Source organism: Pteropus medius, unplaced genomic scaffold (genome assembly GCF_902729225.1).
Source record: "Pteropus medius unplaced genomic scaffold, Ma_sr-lr_union100, whole genome shotgun sequence".
In the NCBI taxonomy this organism is placed as follows: domain Eukaryota; kingdom Metazoa; phylum Chordata; class Mammalia; order Chiroptera; family Pteropodidae; genus Pteropus; species Pteropus medius.
In genome coordinates, this window is record NW_024340693.1 from 2,273,051 (window position 1) to 2,286,255 (window position 13,205).

Here is a 13,205-nt window from a genome sequence, read left to right on the forward strand (position 1 = left end):
TCCCGGCCACTCGACGCCTCCTGTTGGATTGGATTCCTGTTCTCTGTTATGTGGACATTTTAAATCTTCGCCACAAGGAAATATGCTAGAACTAGAGAATAAAACGAACGTGGGAATCGAGTAATTCCCCTATTTATCACTGAATTCTCACTGTCCCCTGCCATTGCCCTCGAGTGGGCTTGGCGTACCTATAACCTTATGAGGGTTAAGTAACACCTGACACGCGCTGTGGATGCGCGGATTAAACGTGGCTCTGCCGCTCGGTCCCCCATCCCTGTCCTCAAATCCGGTCCGTGACAAACGCCCTGTGCACGTGCTCGCCATGCGCAGTCATTGAGAAATTCAGACAACTACCATGAGTGCTGATTTTCAAGAATTTCGATTCCACTTTAGTTTTTTTGAACTGGATATGAAACTTGGTAATTCTCTAGCCGGATAGATCTCTTTTTAGGGGTAGTGAAATTCTAAAACATAGAAAGAGAGTTGTTTTTAGTTGAAACGTGCTTTTCTGCCCAGGCAGATGGGCATGGGGCCGCCTCCTTGGGAATAATTCACGCGCCATTTTAGAAGAAGGTTAAGTGCAGACTTGGGGAGAAATTTCTTTCATGAAATATATTTCGGAATGCTACATTTTCTGCTATGATTCCGCGAGGAAAACTATGGACCACATCAAACATAATTCTCCTGCCGCCACTTTTATAATAGTCATCATTCCAGGCTCATGCCAGCTCCCGGTATGAGTGCAGGAAGGCACAGAACATCTTAACACCCTCACTTGAAAGGTGCTTAAGCAATTATCATCAATTAACACATCATGTTTTATTTCAAGATGTAAACACGGTCGTATTTATTGTGCTGTTTACCTTCGAGTGTCTTATTTTGTGATGTTAACTGTGAATTTTACTGAAAGGAATCACTTATGTTAGCAAAGAAGGTGTGAGTCTAGGCTCAAAAATAGGTCCTTTAAAAAGACGGCAAACATGACACAGTGTTGATGTTGATGATCTTCTACATTTCTTGGTGTCCACCTAGTCCACTTCTAGACGACTCGTGTCCTAAGAGGCCACCAGGCAGGGCAGAAAGCCCTTGGAGACGAAGGGTTTGTTTCTGACCCATCTTCACAGCTGTGTGTCTAGCAGTGTCCGGCACACAGCGGCCACTCAGCAAACGCTGGCGGAACTGACTGAAACGGTCTTCGCCATCCTTCTGGGCCTCGGGGGCCTTTGGTGGGGTCGTGGTCCCTGACTGGTTCTCCCAGGAACCTCGTGTGAGTGCACCTGGCTGGAGGAGGTTGGCAGGAGTGTGTCCGAGAGTGGGCGATGATTCTCCCCACACGCTTGAAATGCTCTGTTCCTTCCACGTGGGCCACCCTCTGGTTCCAGTGACCCCTTTCGTACCCATGACTGAGCTGGCCACGTTCTCCTGTGTTGAATCTAGACTCAGGATTCAGAATGAGGATCCGAGCTGCCCGGCCACGAGAGGAAGTGGTTCCCAAGAGATGTTTTAGCTGAACCCCTCAGGCCAGGACAGTCTTAGCTGCTCGAGGCTCCCAGGCAGCTCAGAAGAGGGACGCCTGGTTGGGACTCCCCGTTCCCAGGCCCACCGGCTCAGCCCAGAGACACCGGGCAACGTGGCTGGTAGAGCTGCTCACCCGCCGTCTCAGATAAGAACGTGTGGATTGAACGCTGTTTCCTCTGAGCCTGGCCCAGCCGTGCCGTCGGCTGGGAAGAGGAGGAGAAGGGAGGGACAGGCTGAGCCCTGGCCAACCTCACGTCACACTGTTCCCTTCCACCCCCCCACAGCTGCTTCTCCGTCTGCGGCCTCCTCTCCCACGATTTCAAGAAGCACAGTGCGACCTGGGTATATCCTGTCGCGAATGTTCACTTGTGGCTTTTTTCCTAGGGGCGAGTGAAGTCAGGTTGACCCCAGACCTGCCCCCACACACACACACACCCACACACGGCACGGGAAGGAGACAACAGACTTTCTCCTCTCAGCAAAGAGGTCAAGGGAAGCAGAGTCTGAGAAGCAAGTGACTTCAAGGGCAGTTGGTAAAGCAATTATTTAAAAAGTAAAGACGAGCTTTAGAGAGTCTGAAGGTTTGGAAGTCTTTGAAGGAGAGAGAAAGACACCCTGGTGCTTCAGCAAACACACGGTCATTCTTCGGGTCCCCCGTTCAATACCATTCTTCAGAGAGAAGTCCCTCGGTCCTGGGGCTGGGCTAGCTACTCACGTCCCCGTGGTTACGTGCAAATCTAATGCACGTTTATATCTGCGTAAGCAGGAACTCGTAACTATGAAACTGTTTTATCTATATATACCGTTTATCCGTTGCCCAGCCTCAGTCGTAAACGCTTCGGGGAAAGGGCTCGTTTGTCTTATTAGCCTTCCCTCGGTATGTGTTTAAAACACTAGACGGAGGAATAAGAGCTGAGGATGAAGATGGGAGGAGTGGACAGGTGAGGGGCGAGAGGGAGGGATCCCAGCGAGGACGGAGAGGAAAAGAGCGGAGAGAGAGAGGAAGAGGAGAGGACGAGGGAGGCGTTCGCAGGCTCGCGGCCGTGGGTGGGAGTCCAGCCCCTGCCCCAGCCCCAGCCCGTCGGCCTCTTCCCAGAGGTGCCGGTGGTTTAACTTCGTGGGGACGGCTCTGGTACCGGGGCTCTCGCCGCCTCTCCACGGAGGTCTTTGTCTGGCTTTATGTGACTTCTACTGATTGATTCTGGTCTTGTCCTCCAGGATTTTAAGGCCTGTTAGGTCAATGACCAACTGGTAAGAGAAACCATGCTTTGTTTTGCTTTCTCTTTCATCAGAAATGTGATTTCTTGGATGATGTCATAAAGGCTAATTCTAGAAACAGAGTTCTAGATAGATTAACGAAAAGTGTATCAGGACAAGTACCCTGAGACTTAAAAACGGTCTTCTCCAGGTATGGGGTGCAAATGATTTTTGAGATGTTGCTGGTAGAAGTATACTGCTTTTAATAGAACCTTCCAGAACCTTGGCTCTCAGCAAAACTTGTATAACATTAATTCCAGCTCAGATGAGATTTTTTTTTTTTTAAAGTTTCTAAAATCTTAGGAAGGCACAACTATTGCAAGTATTTACTATGTATATCAAGTGAGTCATAAGAAAACTTGAAAATGAAAGGAACCCCAAATTAAAAAGACTAATTAAGTCAACGTCCCGTTGGTCTCCAAATTATGTGCAATGAAAAGCAATTAAATCTCAAATCGTTGAATCTAGAAGGAGACCGATTGGACAACAGAAACGCGACAGTCAAAAATGGCGCTTAATGGGCCTTAGAAAGGATGCTAACATAGCTTTCAAAACTTCAGCACCCCTACGAGGAGTCGCCTTATTGCACACTCTTGGCCATTTAAATCTCAAGCGTCAGAGGGCTTTGTGGGTATTATTGTTTGCAAAGATCGGGCTCTCTCAACTTTCCTCTTAGCGCGTGAATGTATAAAGCACCTTCTGATAGACCATGTGTTTTCATAAATGATCAGAGTGAGCTTCGTAAATGATCAGAGTGAGCTTCAAATTAGTGTCAGAACTTCATCGCACTCAGCCTTCCACTCTCCTTTGATTTCTCCCCAATTTTTACACGCGAAGCAAATGGCATCCTCTCAGCTTTTGTACTAGATGATAAGGCTGAAGAAGATAAAAAGCGACTCGACCAAACACTGGGTTAGTGAGAACGTCTTCGGCTTTTTCTGGGATGAACAGCGTGGAGTGTTGAGGTGCAGGCTTCGCTCCCTACCCGCGTGCTCACCTCACCTCACCGCTTTTTATACAAAAAAATGTAAGGCATTATTTTGGATTCTGAGTTCAAACTTCAGCATGATGTATTTTTATGGTTATTTAATAGCGTCGCAACGTTCGGCTCCATGATATATTCTTTTTTTTTTTTTTTTGCCCCAGAAAGAACCGTCTGTGAATCTGAGGATGATCTGTCACATGACAGGTCACAGGCGGTGGCCAAACTAAAACTGAAAAGTTCTAATTCCAGTTCTGCCCTCGCCATTACATGGAGAGGTCACATATCGAGGCGATAAACTATCCCCCAGATCTTCTCTGTGATGCTTTCTTCCCTAAGGGAACCCACGAGGATTCATGCAAATAAAATGCCCACGACATTCTGAGACCCGCTGTCATTGTCTCCAGAGACGCCTGGAATTTTGGCACTGAACAGTGACGGACGCAGAGTATTTGGTGAAACACTTGGGGAGGGGTAGGCCAAACTGTCACCCTAGTGCCACGCAGACCAGGGAGAACTTCGGATTTTAAAATCGTGGGCCGCACACATACCGCATGATGCCTCCAGATGAATCACTGTTTATTTAAGTTCAAGCATCTTAGTAATGCCGGTGCTGTCCCTAATGCGCCTCTGTGCAGATGCTCTTTCGGCTGGAAGCATTCTGCCACCGACCCGACACTGGACCGTGTCACAGCTCGATGGTTAGAAAGAGGACGGACAGCAAGAAAACCAGTTACTTCCATTAAGCCAGGCGCTCCAGACTTACGTGCGCATATACTACACGTCTTTATGGAAAGTGAACTTCTACCTCCTTTTCGGGTGTTCCTAACCTGAAAGTTAATATATTCTGGCCTGAAATCAACGTGAACAACAGCGAACGCTGCTGGTGACTAGGACCCACTCCACGCGAGGTGACATCAGGCCAGCGCCCCACAGTCCTCTGAGCAGTTGACACTGGATAGGAGCACAGGCCGGTGGGGAGTTCGCTTCAGACGTAACGCACTTCCTCCTGCTGACAGAGAGACGGGTCAGGTCCAAGCCCTGACGACGAAGCCGGCCCCCCAGCTCCGGGCACAGAGACCGGCTGTTCTGTTCACCCCGCTTTGCGTAACCGCGTGAAGGGCCACCAAGCCCCTCTGCCGAATATTTTCCGAGCTGTGTCTCGTGCCCTGTCAACCAGATCTTGACCCTTGCTCCGGGAGCTCAGAGAGCATCCGTGACAGCGTATGGAAAATCGAAATGACATGTTGTCAGACAGCTCTGTGGAGGTGCTTTTTGAACCTGTTCAATAAAGAACAGTGTCAAAAGGGCAATGGGGGGAGACGGTAAAGGTTTCAGTGGCCGACCTTAATTAACTCTGATGTCACGTGAAAAGGAGCTGTGCCTGGGCGCGGGTCACTGGGAGGGTAGGCTCTTGACGGCGGCCTGTGACAGGCCTCATGATAAATGAACGTGCCCTGTTCAGCCATGACCCTCGGAGAAGCCAGCGCCCTCGGGAACGTTGACATAGGAATATCGGTGTCGTTAGAGGGCTTTCCTCTTGGTGAACATCCAAAACCGCACAGAATTTTTCCTTTCGAAGGACGTACAAAAGTTTGAGGAGAAGTGACCACAGTTAATAACCTGTGCGCGGATGGGATGAAGACTCCTACCCAAGCTCTGGATGTCACCCCCTCCGTGTCCCGTGCTGGGGTGTCCTTTGCGCCGTGCCCTCCGGAAAAGCTGCTCTTGGATTTTGTCAACCGATGGCTACAATCTGAATTGTAAAACAGCTTTAAAATGAACTGCACTGGAAGTATTCAAATGAACACAGCCACAGGGCAGTGGCAGAGCAAACCGCTCAAGTGAAACGGTTTTTTTCACTTGTTTTTTTTTTTTAAACACCTGAATCTAAGACATAAATGGCATGGAAACGACACTATTTACAATTTTCTCTCAAGGCACTGAGATCAGACACGGCACCCTTCAAATCTAGTGACTCGGGGATTACCCAGAAGAGCAAAGACCCCAAAGCCAGAAGCCAGTGAATTCTTGGTGTGGGACCCTGTGGTAAAATAGCGAGTTTAATGTAATGGAAAAATGTGAGGAAACGTGGCAAGTCCCTAGGATCATCCAGTCCCTAGGATCATCGACTCTCTCCAGGTTAAATGTGTTGTTGCTGGACAGCAGCCACCTATATAGTCAGTCCTTTGGGGACCCCAGAGATCAATAACGGCATCCCCCCAACCCAAAATATTCTAGATTGGTGCATTATCTACATCAGGGATTGGTCAGCCGTGAGTCAGAGCTTTGCGCCCTTGTCAAACACAGGTCAGTTTCTAAAACCCAGCCGGGAGTGCCTTTTCTGTGCCTGGGTGGATGAAGACTGTGGTTAAGACACACACACCAGCCTCCCCACCACACCCAGAACAGATTCCGTCTTCACAGAGCGGGAAGTGTGGGCGGGTGTGGGTGGGTCTGCAACGCGGGATGTCATTCATTTCTTTAGGTGCCTCCTTGATTTAAGGCCAGTGGTCTTGGACGGGGAGAAATAACATTTTTAAAACTAACACCATTGGCTGATGGGGACCCGAGTTACACGGCTGCTGTGCAGAGTCCCCCGGCTGTCCCGCCTCCCACTGAGTCTGCTGGTAGGTGAACGCTGGCCCTCTGGTCTTTTCTCCATCACCCAGAAGGGAGAGAAGACGCATGTGATGACATTCGACTTTGAGGTGTAGTGCCTGTCGGCCCAGCTAGTGGTGGGCTTCACCCGAGGCACTCATTCTCACGCATCCGGCCCTAATGGGCACTTGGCAGCATCTGGGCAACGCTTTAAAAGAGGCATGACTCAGGGGCCAGACCAAGGTGTAACCTTTGTGAAATGCTGGAGCCTCGTGGGAACTAGCAGCTCAAACAAAAATTTGGGTCCTTTCTGGAGATCTAGCTCCCCTGCGAGTGTACCCCTCACCTTCCTCCCGCTCCTGCTACCAGTGGAAAATCCTATGAGATGTAGTCTATGGGACATAAGCTTTTAATAAGCTACATCTCGAGGAAAGAATATCTTCTTTTATTATGAATTATGCTCAATTAACCTCACACAACCTTGGGAGAGACTCATGATCTTAAAGTCAAATTTTAGAAACATGATACTTGGGGCTTTCTATTTAGATAAAGAGATCATTTATCATGTAGGATTATGTATTATTGAAAACATGGTAGGCGAAATCAAAGACAGATGCATCTCATTTGAAATAAACCTGATATACAAGGTTTTGTGTTAAAAACAAGATGCATCTCATTTGAAATAAACCTGATATACAAGGTTTTGTGTTAAAAACAAGTGCAATTTTGATATAGAAGGAACCCAGTAGAGTCCTTCAGAGGTCTCACGACCAAATTTTCAACAGGACTCGGTTTGTTAATATGATTTTTATTTGTCAATAAAAATCTGTTGTATACAAATTCAGTGAAAATTCAAAACGTGCAATAAAATGTGATTTAAATGTAACTTTCAAAGATCGTAATTTAGGGACACAGCGAGTTTCTGCAGTATGTCTGTAAAACTTTGAATACATAGTGATGTTCTTGAACTTGAAGGAAAAATAATTTCTTTAAAATCATCCTTCTAAAGCTTTTAGCTGGAAAAATGAGTAAAAATCTAACACCAATGGGGTCGTATGTGACAACAAATTTCAAAACAGCTTGATACTCTAGGCCTTCAGCTTAACTCTGTGATTACTTTAGTCATGAGGTTGTTTTCGTAACAGCTTTATTGAGATAAAATTCACATGCCATAAAACTCACTGCTTTAGATTGTATAAACTGTATAATTAATAGTCGCAGACTTGTGCAAACCTCACCGCTACCTCGGAACAGTTTCGTCACCCCAAAAAGGAGCTCGCGTCCATCATGGCTCACTCTCCATTGCCCCCCTCCCCTGGCACTGACCTAGCAGCCCCTGTCTGTGCGGATTTGCCCATTCTGGACATTTCATAAAAACGGGGCTGTACGATAGACAGCCTTGTGCCTGGCTGCTTTTACTCAGCGCAGTGATTTTTGATTTTGTCTGTCCATTTATCATTGGTGGGCAGTTGGGTTGCTCCCACGTGTGTTGCCATGGGCAAGTTTTCGTATGGATGTGTGTTTTTAGTTCTCTTGGGTAGATCCCCACGAGTGGAATTCCTGGGCCGTGTGTTGAAGCTTCGTTTGATCATCTGCGGAACTGTTATACTGTTTTCCAAAGCGATTGCACCATTTTGCAGTCCCGCCAGCAATGTCCGAGGCCCCCAGTCTCTCCGCATCTTCGCCCGCGCTTGTTCATGTCTGCCTTTTTGAGTACAGCTGCTCCAGTGTGTGTGAAGCGGTGTCTCATTTGATTTGCGCTTCTGTGATGGCTGGTCATGTCGAGCATCTTTCCAGGTGCTTATTGGCCATTTATACGTCTTCCTTGGGAAAATGTCTATTCAGATCCTTTGTCCATTTGTCAAATCGAGGTATTTGTCTTTTTTATTAGTCGTAAGTATCTTTTAAATGTGACTTCTAACTTGTGGTTTTCATAGCAGTTACTGTGTTCTCAGAATCCCAGAATTCTTAGGCTGGAAGGGATTGTAAATATCTAAGTCCAGCCCCCTCTGTCGGCAGGTCAAGAATCTGAGGCTTAATGTGACGCGCCCACAGTCACAACAGCTAGTCAGCCGCAGAGCTGGGGAGATTAGTGACTAAATAAAAAGCGGAAACGCGGGCGTTTCATGATTTGTATTTGAATAGGCCCCTTTCTCACAGAGAGTAACCCCTGGGTTTCCGCACAGCAGAAGCAAAGGGGTGATGGCATCTGGAAGAAACAGGACCGTAAAATGAGCCGCTGCGTGTGGTTCGCTCAGGCTCTCAGGATCCAGCACAGCAGCTTTGAAGAAAGAGCCTCAATCATTTGGGCGTTGGGTCTGGCTGTAAATAAGGGCAGTGACACTATAGGACAGTCGTGTGGGTTTTCCGCCGGAGGCTGGGTCGGGAGACAAGCCTTGTCAGTCGTGAAGTTCTGTCCGTTTCGTATGTACCAGGTGATGCTGACCTGACAGACCATGCTCACTGTCAGCGTTCATGTGAGTCCATCCTGGGTCTTCCATGCTATTCTGTGCTGCCTATTCGGGTTTTTTTCCTAATAAAGGAGCACGTGATAAAGCCCATTTCCTTGGTCCACGCTGAGGGTTTTGTTGTTGTTGTTGTTGTTGTTTTATTTAAATAATACTTTTCCTGATATAAGGAGACCTCTTTGTCCCTTCTGATTAGATTGTAGTTGACTTTGATGAAAACAATAGTTCACAGACCACCTAGTTCAATGAGGGGACAATGAGTCTTTTAACCCAGACCCGTAGACTACCGTGGCAAACAGGGGAATGTTTGGGTCCCACCCGAGCTTCACAATGGGGGAGTCATTGTTAAATTGTGGCACCCCGCCCTTGGAAATGAGGTCTCCTGCGGATTTGTTTCTGAACGGGCAGTGTGACTCCGAGCTACTGACTGCAGGTGGCGTGGACGATGGCTGCTCTGTGGACATGAACGTATTTCTAGTTCCAGATGTATCTCCACTGAGATGGAGCCAGTTACCTGACATGCAGTAGAAACTCAAAACACGCTCGTTACACCCGTATTACTCACACGGCATTCGGCGGCCGCAGAGAAATGTCTGAAACAGAGAAATGTCTGAAGGCCGAATGCCATTTGAAGAATAGACGTTTCGCTTTCCTATTTCCTTGGTATGTTAGTTTTCCTGTTAAACCACGTCTTGGCACCGCCATCGATCTCTGTGAGACTCTAGTTTCTTATTAGCTGAGGAACGGTGATGCACTCTGCAGCCGTCACTTAGAAATCACTTCCTTAGACTTCCCCCCTTCTTGATGTTAATCGACTTTTATCTAGCTTCCCCATTCCACGTGCGAAATTCATCGCTGTAAGCGGAGAGGAATCATGCAGCAAAACATTTTTTTAGCCTCCCCTCTCCGCCCATACTTTCCAATAATCCTATTTTTGTCTCCGTGTCTTATTTAACCACTCGGCTGTGTTGTCTTGTTTTGGTTGGAGGATGGGATGGAGGACCGGGCAGATGGCATATTCCTTAAGGGATCGTCTCTCAGCTGGCATCTGGGTGGTCCTTTGAGGTCAAAGGTTAACTCCGATGCAGGTCAGGATTCCTGGTGTTTTCGGATGCTGATAAAGAAAGATTCATACTGCAAATGCCAAATCCTACTCTCTGGTTTTGTGAGGGTGGGTGAAGGCTGTTTTAGATTATGTCAACCATGTTTGGAAAATGCCAGAATAATAATGATTATCGTACGGGGAAAAAAAAGTAAGACCCATACGGTTTGGAAATCAATGCGGCAAACAGTAGTGTAAAGGGTTTCTCCCCAAGGCCTCGCCTGGATGAGCGGGCTCATCACCGCCTCACAGAGCACCTGCAAGTAATGCCAGAATCTTCCACAGGAAGCTGTGCTGGGTCTTTTCCAGCACACGCACAGTTGCTCAGCTAAATCCCCAGAATCCCAAACCATACAGAGGCGCAGGAGTGACTCTGGCCTGGATGAGTCTCAGGGTGGGCGTTATCAACTGCTGGCCGTGGCTTTGGGAAAACCTGGTGTTCCCAGGGTCCCTGACCTTGAGCTGGATGCTGCCCCGGGAGACACATAAGTGTGACCAGAGTCCAGAGTGCTCTCCTAGGTGCCTAGGGGTTATGTGGCAGGCCGACTGTAACTGTATGAAACGGCGATTTTAATTTAAATTAAACTAAATGCTCACGTTAAAGCACTTTTCCCCAGTAATAATTCGATACCAGAGTCTATCGTATAGAAGTCACTGTAAAAATATTAATTTATATCAATCACCTGAGCTGTGGGGAGAGGGGTGACCTGTCCGGGGTCACACAGCCGGCGGGCAGGATGGAATGTGGACAGGTATCGATCTGAGGTCCTCTCACAGAGCTCACTTCACTGTCCTGCGAACACCCCCACGAAATACACTTGTCAAATGTCACGTAGGAGCGAGCGGTTCCCTTTTTTCTGTTCCATGACAGAAGAAACTCAGAGATTATGTAAGGCTGACCAAATGGCTTCTGAAACTGATTTTGGTTCTAGAATGACTTTTCCAAATGAGGAAACTGATTCGGAGGGAGAAATGACTCGCCCGAAATATCGTGGCTCCACTTAATGACTCAGCTGCGTCTGGAGCGAACCCAGGACGCTTTCTGCACTGAGCGTTCAGGCCGTGTACACAGGCGACCCGCACTGGTGCTTGGAACTAGCTTTCACCCGCCATCGACGTTTTATCCTGAGGGTTTTTAACAAGCTGCTGTATATTCTTAATATAGTTGCGTTTTGAACCACGTCTGATGTTGTTAATGTTCCAAATGGGCTTTTGGATCTTATTTGGCTCATTTGGAATCATAGGATAGATAATATTCATGGTCAAGACTTGGAAGGGAAAAATCAGGAAATCAAGAGGAACTTGTATTAGATGTACCTTTCTGCATAGGCAAGTGAGTTAAAGACGAAAAGTCACCTTTATGGAAAGATACAACTTAAAAAAAAAAAGATGAGAGGACAATGTGCAAATAATTCATGTCAAAACTTTTGTTTTCCAGGATCTAGTTCGGGTTCAAAATTGAAAAGTCCTGAACTGAGTTTAAAAGGCGCCCAGCATGTCTTGCAAGCAGGCCAGACGCTGCATCTCACGTGCAGGTAAGTGCCCGTTTCGGGGGAAGCTAGCTGCATCTTCCCAAGGCGGGTGGAAGGGAAAGGCTGCCTCCCAGAGTGGAAAGGTAGGGACTTTGGTGGTCCGTGGTGATTCGAAAAGTGCAAAGCACGCGCGTCCTGCCTCATCTGGAGGGTGACTCGCCTGCGGGAGAGACCCACTCACTCAAGAGGAGACGGGGAAGGGTCGCCCGGAACGACTTTGCATCTTCACTCTGAGTTGTTGGAAAGCTTTTCTAGATATGTGGCGTTTCTCTAAAGAACCGGGGATCTACACTTAAGAAAGGACCTCAGAACAGCGGTCCCTAATGCCCCGAGGCCTGGGAACTGGCCCCTCCCTAACCGCGCTTCGCTTCCTTATCTGCGGTTGCAGGGGGAAAGCAGCCCACTCCTGGTCTTTGCCTGAAACCGTGAGTAAGGAGAGCAGAAGGCTGAGCATAACTCAGTATGCCTGTGGGAGCAATGGCAAGCAGTTCTGCAGTACTCTGAACTTGACCGAGGCCCAGGCAAACCACACTGGCTTCTATAGCTGCAAATATCTCTCTACACCTGCTTCGAAGGAGGAGGAAACAGAATCTACAACCTATATATTTATTAATGGTAAGACTTCCATTTCCTACGTCCTGTTTCCTGTAGCTTCGCAGTGGTCCACTGGAAAGGGGGCCTTCCCTGGCCTGTGACAGAAAGAGGCCACGTAAGAGGTTCGAGCCTCGCTGTAGAAACTCGCGGAATGCATTTTGAATGCATTTCTTGAGTGTCAGTTTGAACCTCAATTTCCAAGGACCAGTCGGTCGACTGTATGCTCCCCGAAGGGAGAGATTCTTGTCTATTTTGTCCGCCACTGTATCCGTAGCACTTAGTGTCTGGCACGTCGCTGGATGAATAAACGAATGACGAGACGTTAGTTCTACCTCTTAATTATTGAGAAGCCCAAAACAGAATACGAGACTTTATTGTCCCTTAACACAATTGTATTGTTCTTTCTACTAAATTCATGAATATTACGTTGCTGATGTCTCTTGAATGTTACAAATTGGTTCCATTTGATGATGTTGTATTATTTCCTGTTCCTTAAGCAAGTATTATAATGATATAAGAGTTGCATGCGCCCTTATATAGTGAAAAGGACAAAAGAGAAATAGAAATCATTTTTCCACGATAATTTTTAGGGTATGGTTTCTCCTCCTTAGAGAATAAACAAAAATAACTAAACTGTCATTCAGGGGGGAGAAAAGCAGAAGCCTTAAAGAAATTTAAATTGACAACAGAAATGGATCCTTGGGGAGGAATGAGGCCCTGCCGATTGGTTCCTTCTTGTTTAGTTTCAGCCAATTTCCAAAACTTTTCGAGGGATTTAAAAAACAACAACAACAACAATAAAGAGGCTCTAGAAAACAAGGCGACATTTTTAGGTGCCTCAGACACAAAATCAAGTTAGAAAACAAAATTTAAAAAATCCACCATCAGGATCGAGAGCCTAAATTCACCTGGCGGGGCCACATCCGAGTGACTTAAAGAACTGGCGATCCCACAGAGTTACATTTTGGTGGGAATCCTTTTTTAATTTTTGAAATAGGGCAGCTAGCCAGCGTTTTCCCCAGGCGTGCTATGTAACCGTCAGAGTCAGGACTGGTCTGGGGAGACAGCGGGACAGCTGTGTGGTGTCGGTGGCAATGTCCTTTCAGCTCTCACCAGCCTGATTTAGACCGAGCCACTTTTCCGTGCCCGCC

The 13,205-nt window shown here is 47.3% G+C and overlaps 1 protein-coding gene across 2 annotated transcripts in view; it reads left to right on the forward strand.

Moving 5' to 3' along the window:
* FLT1 (fms related receptor tyrosine kinase 1) overlaps window positions 1–13,205 on the forward strand; it is a 151,204-nt gene that overhangs the window by 9,615 nt on the left and 128,384 nt on the right. For both annotated transcript variants that reach the window (XM_039862688.1, XM_039862696.1), the window contains exons 2-3: window positions 11,367–11,463; window positions 11,849–12,075. In XM_039862688.1, coding sequence (XP_039718622.1) covers window positions 11,367–11,463; window positions 11,849–12,075 — 324 coding nt within the window. The remainder of the gene's footprint in view (window positions 1–11,366; window positions 11,464–11,848; window positions 12,076–13,205) is intronic.